This window comes from Pristiophorus japonicus, chromosome 1, assembly GCF_044704955.1.
Source record: "Pristiophorus japonicus isolate sPriJap1 chromosome 1, sPriJap1.hap1, whole genome shotgun sequence".
Lineage (NCBI taxonomy): Eukaryota > Metazoa > Chordata > Chondrichthyes > Pristiophoridae > Pristiophorus > Pristiophorus japonicus.
Window position 1 is genome coordinate 219,464,619 of NC_091977.1, and position 13,189 is coordinate 219,477,807.

General features: G+C 47.2%; 1 protein-coding gene across 5 annotated transcripts in view; it reads right to left on the minus strand.

Moving 5' to 3' along the window:
• The window catches only part of cntln (centlein, centrosomal protein), a 559,253-nt gene that overhangs the window by 49,422 nt on the left and 496,642 nt on the right, over nucleotides 1-13,189 (minus strand). For all 5 annotated transcript variants that reach the window (XM_070886555.1, XM_070886564.1, XM_070886537.1 and 2 more), the window contains 2 exons: nucleotides 6,265-6,453; nucleotides 622-699 (listed from right to left, as the gene is read on the minus strand). In XM_070886555.1, the coding sequence (XP_070742656.1) occupies nucleotides 622-699; nucleotides 6,265-6,453 (267 nt within the window). The remainder of the gene's footprint in view (nucleotides 1-621; nucleotides 700-6,264; nucleotides 6,454-13,189) is intronic.

Genomic DNA, 13,189 nt, shown 5'->3' on the forward strand with positions numbered 1-13,189 from the left:
TTTCTGTTGCCATTGGGGATGGACCTGCTTCTGGAGCTGTCTGTGTAGACCATCTCTTTTGATGCGATAGACCTTTTGGAGGTAGCCGCCTTGCCTTGTTTACTTCAACTTGCCAGCACACTCCTGCACCTTGACATTCTTATTCCCAAGCAGATGTGACATTCTGAGACTATCGTAAATGATGCAAGTTGATGCTTAACTTCATAAAATGTAGTTTTAATTTAAATAAATAATTCAAATGTTCAGCTCCAAGCTGGTTACATTTGTGAAATGATCCACGTCTTAAAATATTAAAGTTTAAGTAATGATGGCATGGAAGCTATGGCATATTATAAGAATAAAACTCACTACTTATTGATAAACTTAAAAAAGTTTTAAAAGCTGGATTGAGAAATGATGCTAAAGTAAATCACTGAGTGAAGTAAAAACATAGTAGTAATTTCTGAGATTCTTTTATGTCTAAATGATCCCTGATTAGTTAGCATTTGAATTTCTATAAATACTGTTTTAATGTATTTGTTTTCTTGACAATGAATCTGTAAGTGAGGCTTACTTGCTTCCTAATTTGCCTGAAGTACATTAGGTTACACTACACCGTTAACACACAAAATGTTTCAATACCTGGCCTTCGAGAACCCCCTGTATTTGAGTCAGCCAGTTCTGATCTTTCCGTAATGCTTTTTTAGTTTCTTCTGTTCCCTACAGGTAAATAAAAGATGGCTAGATGTTAAGATGTTTTTCGAACTTAGTAAAATTGACTATATTCTTTTTTGTTCAGTTCATAGTTACATAGTGTATACAGCACAGTAACAGGCCATTCAGCCCAACTAGTCTGTGCTGCTATTTATACTCCACATGAGTCTCCTCCCATTCCATTTAGCTCATCTCAGCCTTTCAGCTTATCTTTCTATTCCCTTTTCTCTAATGTACTCGTCGAGTTTCATTTTGAAAGCATCTATGCTATTTGTCTCAACCACTTTGGTAGCGAATTCCACATTCGAACCACTCTGAGTAAAGAAATGTCTTCTTATTTCCTGACTGCATTTATTAGCAACTTTTTTGTATTTACCTTGCTCAAGGCCACTGCTGAGGAGATCAGGTAGGTCTATTGGGATGTGTGTTAGAGATCATGGGGGGGGGGGGGGGGGCGGGGAGGTTGGTGGGGCAATCGCTGGAAGGGATCCCAGTTGCTGGGGGGGGGGGGGGAGAGGAGAGGGGGTAGAGGTGTGGGGGGGGGGATGGCGGTCAGGGGGAGCAGAAGGTGGTCGTGGGGGAGGGGGTAAGTTGGCATGGGGGGGGGGGGAGATAAGTTGGCATTTGGGGGGAGGGGAGGTAGACGGGTAGTTGGGGGGGGGGGGGGAAAGCAGTTGATGGTCGGGGGGGGGAGACAGACGATGGTCAGGGGGGAGACAGACGATGGTCGGGGGGGGGGGGGAGACAGACGATGGTCGGGGGGGAGACAGACGATGGTCGGGGGGGGGAGACAGACGATGGTCGGGGGGGGGAGACAGACGATGGTCGGGGGGGGGGGGGGAGACAGACGATGGTCGGGGGAGGGAGACAGACGATGGTCGGGGGTGGGGGGGGGAAGGCAGTTGATGGTCGGGGGGAGGCAGACGATGGTCGGGGGGGGGGGGGAGATAGACGATGGTCGGGGGTGGGGGGGGGGGGGGAGACAGACGATGGTCGGGGGTGGGGGGGAGACAGACGATGGTCGGGGGGGGGAGATAGACGATGGTCGGGGGTGGGGGGGGGGGGAAGACAGACGATGGTCGGGGGTGGGGGGGGGAAGGCAGTTGATGGTCGGGGGGAGGCAGACGGCGGTCACAGGGGCAGATGATGGTCGTGGGTGAGACAGACGATGGTCGGGGGGGGGGGGGTGGTGGTGGAAAGGCAGATGATGGTCGGAGGTCGGGAGTGAGGCTGAGGAGATGGTGCTCGAGGGGGTTCCGATGATATGTGGATGGAGCAGATTGTGGTTGGGTGTTCCGATGGTTTGGCGGGGGAGACGATGGTTGGGGCGGGAGAGGCAGACGATGGTGAGGCAGATGGTAGTTGCGGGGAGGAGGGGGGAGGCAGAAGGTGGTGGTCGGGGGGATGAGAGAGGCAGACAGTAATCGGGAGGGGGGGGGCTGGAGGCAGATGGTGGTGGCGGGGGGCGAGGCAGATGGTAGTCGGGGGGGGGGGGGCGGGGGAGACAGACGGTGGTCAGAGGGAGGAGATAGACGGTTGTCGGTGGGGGGAGGCAGAAAGTGGTGGTTGGGAGGGAGGCAGACGATGGTTGGGAGGGAGGCAGACGATGGTCGGGGGAGGCAGATGATGGTTGAGGGGGGGGGGGGGGCAGATGATGGTCGGGGGGGGTTTGGGGAAGCAGATGATGGTGTGGGGGGGGGAGGGGGCGGGGAGGCAGATGATGGTCGGGGGGGGGTTGGGGAAGCAGATGATGGTGTGGGGGGGGAGGGGGCGGGGAGGCAGATGATGGTCGGGGGAGAGGCGGACAATGGTCGGGAGTGGGGGGGGAGTGGTGAGGCAGACGGCGGTCGGGGGATTTGGGGAGGCAGGCAATGGTCGGGGGGGGGGGGGCGGAAAGGCAGACGGTGGTCGGGGGATTTGGGGAGGCAGGCAATGGTCGGGGGGGCGGAAAGGCAGACGGTGGTCGGTCGGGGGAGAGGCAGACAATGGTCGGTGGGGGGGGGAGGCAGACAATGGTCGGGATAGGGCGGAGGGGAGGCAGACGGTGGTCAGTCAGGGGGGAGGCAGCCGATTGTCGGGGTGGGGGAGGCAGGCAGTGGTCGGTCGGGGGGGGGAGGCAGACGATGGTTGGGGAGGGAGGGGGCAGACAATAGTCCGGGGGGAAGCAGACGATGGTTGGGGGAACAGGCAGAGCATGGTCAGGGTGGCAGGCAGAGCATGCGGTCGGAGGGGGGAGGGGCAGAGGCAGTTGATGGTCGGGGGGGCGGCAGACAATGGTCGGGGGGAGGGGGGGCGAAAGGCAGACGGTGGTTGCTCGTGGGGCAGGCAGACAATGGTTGGGGAGCGGGTGGGGCGGGTGAGGCAGACAATGCTCAGGGAGGAAGCAAGACGGTGGTCAGTCGGGGGGGAGGCAGACGATGGTTGGGGAGGGGGTGGCAGACAATGGTCGGGGTGGAAGTGGACGATGGTTGGGAGGGCAGGCAGAGCATGTGGTCGGAGGGGGGAAGGGCGGAGGCAGACGATGGTCGGGGGCAGGGAGGCAGACGATGGTCGGGGTTGGGGGGGGGGGGGAGGCAGACGGTGGTCGGTCGGGGGGAGGCAGACGGTGGCCAGGTTTGTGGGGGGGGGGAAGGCAGACCATGGTTGGGGAGGGGGGGCAGACAATGGTCGGGGGGGAAGCAGACAATGGTCGGGGGGATAGGCAGAGCATGGTCAGGATGGCAGGCAGAGCATGTGGTCGGAGAGGGGAGGGGCGGAGGCAACCGATGGTCGGAGGTGGGGAGTGGGGTTGAGGAGATGGTGGTCGAGGGGTGTCCGATGATAGGTGGATGGAGCAGATTGTGGTCAGGGGTTCCGATGGTTTGGGCGGGGGCTGGGCGTGGGTGGGGGGAGGGGAAGCTGACAGATCCTGAGAGGGGGACGGGTGGGAGGTCTTTACAAGGTAGCTGTTGGGCTAAAGAAAACATTCCTGCTCCTCCTGGCCCACAAGCAGTGCTGCAAAGGCACTTAGCTCATGGATTCAGACTTATTACACTATATAAATACAAGTTGTTGTTGCTGTTACTTGCCTCCTTTCACGTGCTGGGTTTCCCGAGTCCTGGGAATCCTGGCCGTCTCGAGTTAAAAATAGGATACTGCTAAAATTAAGGCGGGCATTCTTATGATAATGTTTAAATGACCAAACCGCTACACTGGAAGTGGGTGTATTCAAGGTGGTTTGGTTTCCTGTTTCCGTTCTTTTGCATTTTAACCTTTGACGTAACCCCAATCCATCCATTTTTGGCAGTTAAGATTCAGCCCCCCATTCTTCCCACATCTACCATGTCCAACCCATTCATAATTTTGAAGATCTCTATCAGGTCAACTTTAAGTCTCCTCTTTTATAAAGAAAAACGCTCCAATCTGTTCAATTTTTCCCAGTAGTTGTAATCTCCCAGTTCTGGTACCATCTGTGTAAAGGATTTAAAGTACAAAATGATGAAAGATGAATTACTCACCTGAAAAGATGAAATTGTATTACAATAAAAGAAAGTCACACCAGGAAATTAAACAACAAAAATCTGCTCACTCTTACCCTGGGAACATTTGCTCACATTAAGTCTACTGGTATAAAATCAAGGATGTTATATAGCACATTACTGGAGTTATTTCAGCAGTGCAAATGACTCATCAAGACACTTATGCCTTTGGTGCTGTTTTACATGAGACTCTTTTATAAAAAAAAAGGAGTTTTTGCCTTTCTCTTGTCTTAGGTCTCGCTGTGGCACAGATGGTCAAGAGTGCTTATGCATTCATAATGTTCCATCTGCTCTTCACAGAGCAAGGGGAACCCAGCGCTCTACAAGGTACATCTGAAGAACACTACTTACCACAGCACAAACATAATCAGCATTTCAATCAGACACCAAGAGATTCAGCAGTTCAATCAGACACTACCAGATGCACACACCAATGAAGAAAAGCCCCGTAAGGTTGAGAGAAGGAACAGGGTGAGACACAAAGCATTGGTGATGAAGGGATAGTGATATTGGATAAGAACATATGAAATAGGAGCAGGAATAGGCCATACTGGCCCCTAGAGCTTGCGCCGCCATTCACTATGATATTGGTCCACCTGTTGAACGTTATGCCAATGTGCATCGGTTTTAGCACTGAAATCATGACTATAAACATGTTGAGGAGTGAGCACCAATTTTACAAGCTACCTGGACCATTTTGACATGGTGCAGCTTAACACTGTTCGGCCTTAACACTGCCCATTTCATAGCTATAGACAATTTCTTGGCCCTTGTATTTATATAGCACCTTTAGCATAATAAAACGTCCCAAGGGGCTTCAAAGGTGCATTATCAAATAAAATTTGACACTGAGTCACATAAGGAGATATTAGGACATATGGCCAAAAGCTTGGTCAAAGAGGTAGGTTTTAAAGAGCCGTGCGCAGTGGGTAGTAGTGTTCTTGTCTCTGAATCAGAAGATCATGGGTTCAAATCCCACTCCAGAGACTTGAGCACATAATCTATGCTGACATTTTAGTGCAGCACTGAGTGAATAAATCGAGGCCCTGTCTGCCTTCTCAGATGGCCGTTAAAGATCACATGGCTCTATTCGAAGAAGGGCAGGGTAGTTCTCCCCAGTGTCCCTGCCAATATTTATCACTCAGCTAACACCACTAAAACAGATGATCTGGTCATTGTCACATTGCTGTTTGTGGGACTTTGGTGCACAAATTGGCTGCCATGTTTCCTACATTTCAACAGTGACTACACTTCAAAAGTAAAGTGCTTTGGGACATCCTGAAATTGTGAAAGGCACTGTATAAATGCAAGTCTTTCTTTTATTTATAATTTTGGTTGTACCCATTTCCACCCAGGAATGTTGTTGGTATTCCTAGGTAATTCAAAGATGAAAAGTGTACAAAGCACATACATTCTTGTGAAGAATAATCAAATTAAAGCTGTTGCCAGTAATTGATCAATCCTCATCTTCCTTACTGGAAGACAGCACTTGAGAGACTATGGAATAAAGACATTCATGAAAAGACTGACACCTAGAACAAATATGGCAGCTATTATTCTGCCAAGATCCCATGCTCTCCTGCCAGAGCAGGATTTCAAACTGAACCGTTCAATGGCTGAGGAACAAAACCAAAGGTTAGGTGAAGGACTAATCCTGTGAATGCCTTAGCTGGGACCATCCTAACCGGATCTGCTAACCTGCCATTTGTCAAGATTTTTGAGAGCTTGTATGAGAAATTTGTAGGCACACAAGTATTGTAGCTGAAAGGTTATAACTAAATAGTGCGAGATAAGCAAAGAGTAAACAACAAAATGCAGCTAAATTCCTCAAAGTGACCTCAAATTCAATACTTATAAGAAACACTTATTTACCGGATGCAAATTTGAACTGATCTTTTCATTAACACTACTATTCTCAATCATAAGAAAATTTACTTGTCTTGAAAGAGACTCCTTAAATCATAATTTTCCTCCATTTTTTATTCACTTGTTCAGAACACTGTTATTTTTACCTCAATGGAAATTAGAATACATGTGCACAAATATTTCTTACCACGTCATCCTCGAGATCTAATATATCTTCCAGGTCACTTTGTGAAATATTAAGGATAGACGCTGCCACGGACTGGGCTCTGTTGATAGACTCTTTTGAAAGACCGTCACGGTTTATCTGTTTCATCTTTGTTCTTTTCAATTGAGTTCTTCTGCTTTGAACTTCTCTGCAAAGCTCTCTGGCTAGGGCCTGTCACAAACAAACAAGCCATTATTTGCAACACATGAATGCACAAATCCGAGTGATCTGAAGATCAACAAAAACTTGCATTTATATAGAGCCTGTGGAAACAACCATCCCAAGGTGCTTCACAGAGGCTTAAACAAAAATTGGAGGCTGAGCTAAAGAAGGAGGGGTGACCAAAAGCTTGTTCAAAGAAATGTGTTTTAAGGAGGGTTTTAAAGGAAGGAGAGGGAGGTGGCGAGGCGGAGGGGTTTAGGGAGGGAATTCCAGCCTGTGGGGCTACCACAAGGAGTAGTTGTAATAAATAGCATAGATGCATTTAAGGGAAAACTAGATAAACACATGGGGGAGAAAGGAATAGAAGGTTATGTCGGTTGGGTGAGATGAAGTAAATAGAGTGGGAGGAAGCTTGTGTGAAGCATAAACGGCAGCATAGATTTTAGCAGAAAAGTAGGAGAGCTTCTTCACTTTTATTATATTGCTACTCAATGTCCCTTGGCATTGCTCACAAAAAGTCACTACCAAGCTTCCTCTTTGGGAGAGGTTAGGGGAAAACAGGACCAGCGTAGAGAGACATAATTCAGTTCTCATTTCATAGTCATGTATTCTGTCCTTATGTTTATGTTTCCATTATAAATTTCTGTGTTTACAAATGTCATGAAAATTGCCCATGTAAACTTGTCATGCTCTGATTAGACATTCTTGACAAGGAGGATATAGTGGAAAGAGGATGTGGGGGGCAAGGAAGAAGGAGGGGGCAAGGAAGGAGGAGGGGAAAGGAAGGAGGAGGGGGAAGGAAGGAGGAGGGGGAAAGGAAGGAGGAGGGGGAAAGGAAGGAGGAGGGGGAAAGGAAGGAGGAGGGGGAAGGAAGGAGGAGGGGGAAGGAAGGAGGAGGGGGAAGGAAGGAGGAGGGGGAAGGAAGGAGGAGGGGGAAAGGAAGGAGGAGGGGGCAAGGAAGGAGCGGAGAAGGTTTAAGGGAAGGGGTGAAGTGGAGAGGAGAAAGGGGAAGGTGAGAGTGGGAAGGGTGGTGAAGGGTGAGTGGGATGAGGAGGGAGAAAGAGGAGAAGGAGGATTGGGAAAGGAGGAGTAGAGAGGGAACGGGGAGAGGATAAGGGTGAGTGAGGGAGAGAGAGAGAGGTGAAAAGGGAAGGCAAAGCAGGAAGGGGAGGAGGAAGAAGGAGCAGGAGAAGGGGAAAGGGGATGGGAGAGATGGGATTGGGAGAGTAAAAGAGGGATAAGGAAGAGGGAAAGATTGAGGAGAAGGGAAGAAGTGGAGAAGGAACAAAGATGAAGGGGAAGAGAGGGGTAGCAAGAGAGAGAAGGATGGGAGAAAGGAGTAGGAAAGTAGTGGAAGAAAAAGGAAGCGGGCAATGGAGAGGAAGAGAAAGAGGGGAAGGGGAAGAGAGGAGAGAAAGGGAGAACGGTAAGAGGGAGAAGGGGATGTAAGAGGGGGAGGAGAAGAGGAAAGATTCAGTCTTTGGGGCATAAAGAGCACTGTGGGTGGCGACAAGCAGCTTTGTGAAGCAGGTGACTACCATGGTGCTGAGGAGATTCCGTTTTTGAAGAGGAATGGGAAGCAACTGCAACCAAAGGATCTAAAATGGGCAGTGGGCCAGGTGGCTACTGGACAGAGCAACCTGTGAGAAAGGCCACATGTCGACAGCGCAGTACATGAAGCTGTGGAAACAGTAGCATTGTGGGAGATGAACACAACTGGTGAGAATACTGACTGGAGGTACAGTGTCTGCGGAGATTGGGCCCACTGCCAACTGGAGAAAATGCACACGGATGAAAGATCTTTAAATATATTATAGGTAGATATTGATGTTAGCATCATCAATACATTTTTCTTTATATTTGCACCATCATTCATTTTACTTCTTAATTGCTGCAAAATGTTATTTAAAAAACTCAGGCAATCAAAGAATAAAAATCAGGGAAAAATATCTCCTAAAAATGGGCAAGTTCCAGAACAACTAAGAAAATTAGATTCGCTAAAAATAAAGATCAAATTAATAAAAATGTAGGTCTTCATCTCTAACAACACCATCGCCATCTTAGAGGGTATGCTCTTAATGTCACTCTGAGCGTAACTGTTTGAACGTGGGAAAGAGACCCACTATAATTCCACTCTGATTCTCTCCATGTAGGAGACGTGTTGCCTCTAAATGGTATATACTGACAATAATACAGCTGAGATTGAGAACCTATGGGCCCAAGTTTCCACATGATTTGCGCCTGATTTTTAGGAGCAACTGGTGGAGAACGGACTATCTTAGAAATCGCAATTCTCCACATTTTGTTTTCTGCAGTTCTAGTCAGGTAGAACAGTTCTAGTTTGGAACAGAATTTTTTCTTCAAAAGGGGGCGTGTCCGGCCACTGACACCTGATTTGAATATCTAATACCAGCTTTAGCTCTAAAACTAACTGTGGAACCACTTTGCAGCCAGTTGCAATTACTCTTTGCGTCTACTGTAATTTCCTGTGAGTGAAAAGGTACTCCAAACTAAAGTAGAATGGAGCAAGTGAAGATTTTTGTAGAACTGAAAAAACCTGCTCTACACATTAAAAAATCAGGCGCAGGTTACAAATCAGGCGTCCAGAACGAGGTGGGGGGGAGGGGAACTCATTAAATTCTACAATAAATCCTTATTTATACTTCTACAATTATTATACAAATAAATCCAACCTGAATAAACATTTATAAGCAAAGAAAAGATTAAATAAACCATCTTCCTACCTGTGTGAAAGTGCTTCAGCCAGGAAGAATGCTGCAGCAAGCCTCACAAAACGAGGCAGCCGTTACCGAACACGGGCGGGAGGGAGCCGAACGAACGCAGGGTGGGGGGGGGGGGAAGAGCCGACCGAACGTGGGGGGGTGGGAAGAGCCGACCAAACGCGGGGGGGGGGGGAAGAGCCGACCGAACGCGGGAGGGAGAGAGCCGACCGAACGCGGGGGGGGAGGGAGGGAAGGGAGCCGACCGAACGCGGGCGGGAGGGAGCTGACCTAACGCGGGGGGGAGGGGAAGGGAGGGAGCCGACCGAACGCGGGGGGGGGGGGGGGGGGGAAGAGAGAAGGCTGCAGAAAGCCTCAAAAATTGAGGAGCCATTTCCCGACGGCAATAGGGGGAGGTCGTCGGGAAACGGCTGGCTCAACTTTGAGGCTTCCTGCACCCTTCTCACTGCTACAAGAAGCCTCAGTGCTGATGTGCTGATGGCAATGTACTTTTATAAAAAAATGTTCAAAAACTAAACAGCTACAAAGAACTACAAAAATGGCCGAGTGCCAATGTTTTTTTCAAACTGCGCGTGCGCGAACGCTCCAACGCGCACGCGCAGCGTTGCCGGCAGGAACAAAACTAATTTAAATAGTACCCGCCCCCTCCCACTTACAAAATCGGCGCGAGTGTAGGCTCCGCCCCCCTGGGCGCCGCGCCAGGCAGACAAGGAGCTGCAAAGCGCTCGAGAATCGCAAGTTTTTTTTTAGGCGCCGTTTTAGGCGCGAAAACCAGGTGCCCAGCTTGGAGGGGCGCCCGTTTTTTTTCGTGTGGAAACTTGGGCCCTAGGTTTGTAGAAACTCACAGTTGTGAATGCTGCTTCCGATCACTGGTGCTGAAACGCAGTGTGTCACTGTGCGGCTCACTAATCACTTTCTTATATTTACAGTATGCTCCTGATGATTCAAAAAATTTTTTGCTCAATTTGAATTTAAATTATCCAGTAAATCGAATTAAACAAATGCATTAAAGTAGCACAGCAGTCCTTTCAAACACAATTCTAATTATCCTGTAATTTGAATTGAGCAACTTCAATTGCACCCTCAGTTTTTTTTTTACATAGGTTTGTCAATGTATTCTGATCACTGGGCCAGTGGTGGTTGTTTCATCACGTATTCAACTTACTTTTAAAGCAGTAGAGTTAATACTTTTGAAGAATGGTACTATTAGGTAAATTAAGAATAATGATTAGCTTTAAAGTGAAATTGGCTGACAATAGACAGTCCATTAGAGGAGAAATACCACCAGCACTCCGCAAGGTCCTACAAATCCACTGGGAGGATAGACGCATCAATATCAGTATTCTCGCTCAGGCCAACATCCCCACCATCGAAGCATGACCACACTCGACCAGCTCTATTGGGCAGGCCACATCGTCCGCATGTGTCAAGGGGCACCTTCAAAGCCTCCTTGATTAAGTGCAACATCCCATCAGTATCTGGGAATCCCTGGCCCAAGTCCACCCTAAGTGGAGGAAGAGCATCCGGGAGGGCGCTGAGCACCTCGAGCGGCAAACCAGACTCCCCACCCACCCTTTTCTTCAACGACTTTCTTCAACACCGTGAGAGACTATAATTCCGATATTGGACTGTAGAGTCACCTGAGAACTCACTTTTAGAGTGGAAGCACGTCTTCCTCAATTTCGAGGGACTGCCTATGATGATGAGATGGGTGGGTGGGCAGGAACCTTTCCAAACTAACAATATGGTTTGGCAAACTATGGGATAATTATGTGCAAGACAGATGAAAGTAAATGTGAAAATGCTTTATTGTTGAAACTTTACTGCCAATTCATCCTCTTAAACAATCTGTTAAATTTCAGGAATCATGGAGGAAAAGTTGCATAGCGCTTTTGGTTTTAAAGAATGTGCCAATGTAATACGTGTAAGGAAAGCAGTGCCAAGGAAAAGGTTAGCAGAAATTACTAAAGGTTGAAGAGATGGGTTTAAAAATGATTATTAGGGAGGGAGGTTCTACTGCCAATGGTGAGATGAAGGGAGTGGAGGAAATAGTCTCAAGTTTAATTACCATTTTGGTCATGGATCAAGTTCATTCATGGTTTGCAAGTTGTCAAACACTACAGCTTGTAATTACTGCACCCCATAATTTACATAAAAGACATGCATGCTGCGACATCTGGAAAAGGTGCATCAGGACTGCTAGCAATATGCTAAAGACTGTTCTCATTAGATGGAACCGGCACATATTTTTAAGCATGCATGAACTGCACAGAACTACACCAATTTCAACAGCATACAGTGCATTAGCCCTGTTTCTTTGTCTTACTTTATTGATTGATGTAATCATTTTTTCCAAGAGATACTGCAATAACTATAATTAAAATCTGACCACACTGTATTCATACATTGGTCTGTGGAGAGTTCACAGGGAGAGGATATTCCCGGAGCAAACAGCTTTCTTATTCTTGAATTGCTCACTCGGCTTAATGACAGTTGCCCCAAAGCAACTTAAACCTGGCACTTGACAGCAACTTCTACTCTTGACAACCTTGTCTAATAACTCTAATAAAGTTTTGACCAGAGGGCATGTTTTAGACTACTGACGTTTAATACTGTGCTAAGGATAACAGTAGCATCTAAATGCTGGTCTGCCTTCCCAAAAGAATGCACAGTAATACCAACAATTAATCTTAATTATAATTTGTTATTAATGATTTATAATTATGTGAGTTCACATTATTAGTATGATAAAGCGGCTACATTGCAATACTAGGACTCTATGTATATAAAGCAACTCTTTAACACAATGAAAAGTACTCTCGGTACCTGTCAATGTTTCTACAGAAGGGCCTTGAGCATCCTTTTCATCAGTTTCATACTTTGACACCTGAAAGTGCAATTCAAACTGCAGACTCGTATTTGTGACAAGGAATATTTTTTTAAGGTTATCTGAAGATTTAAAAGATCTGTAGAGATTCAGCCAGAGCTGGTGAAGGATATATCATTCATTGGTATACACTGATCCATACTGAAATGTCATTGGAAGGCTATAGCAATCGGTTACAAAATACATCAATTCTTTTTCAAAAGGTTACCCTTTAAATTTAGAAGAACACAATGATCTAAAGAACATTGTCTTGCAATCAATGTAATTATTTTTGAGGAACATAAAGAATAGACAAGGCTGTGAAAAGTCGAGTTGAGCTTTGGACAGTAGGCAGATGGGGGTTGGAATGGATGGCGGAGGGATGGAATGAGGCATGAAGGGTACGGAATTTGCGGTGAGGACCAAAGACAATAGCTTCAGTCTTCCCAATGTCTAGCTGGAGGAAATTGAGGCGCATCCAAGATTGGATGTCAAACAAGCAACTCTCCACTCTCCACTCTCCACTCTCCCGTCCTGTGACAGTAACTAGTGGGCTACCATCGAGATCGGTGCTGGGGCCTCAACTATTTACAATCTATATTAATGATTTGGATGAAGGGACCGAGTGTAATGTAGCCTAGTTTGCTGATGATACAAAGATGGATGGGAAAGCAAGTTGTAAGGAGGATACAAAAAAATCTGCAAAGGCAGGCCAAGTGAGTGGGCAAAAATTTGGCAGATTGAGTATAATGTGGCAAAGTGTGAGGTTATCCACTTTGGCAGAAAAAAATAAAAAAGCAAATTATTATTTAAATGGAGAAAAATTACAAAATGCTGCAGTACAGAGGGACTGCGGGGTCCTTGTGCATGAAACACAAAAAGTAAGTATACAGTTACAGCAAGTAATCAGGAAGGCAAATGAAATGGTGGCCTTTATTGCAAGGGGGATGGAGTATAAAAGCAGAGAAGTCCTGCTACAATTCTACAGTGTATTGGTGAGACCACACCTAGAATACTGTGTACAGTTTTGGTCTCCTTATTTAAGGAGGGATATACTTGCATTGGAGGCAGTTCAGAGGTTCAATCGGTTGATTCCTGAGATGAAGTGGTTGACTTATTAAGAAAGGTTGAGCAGGTT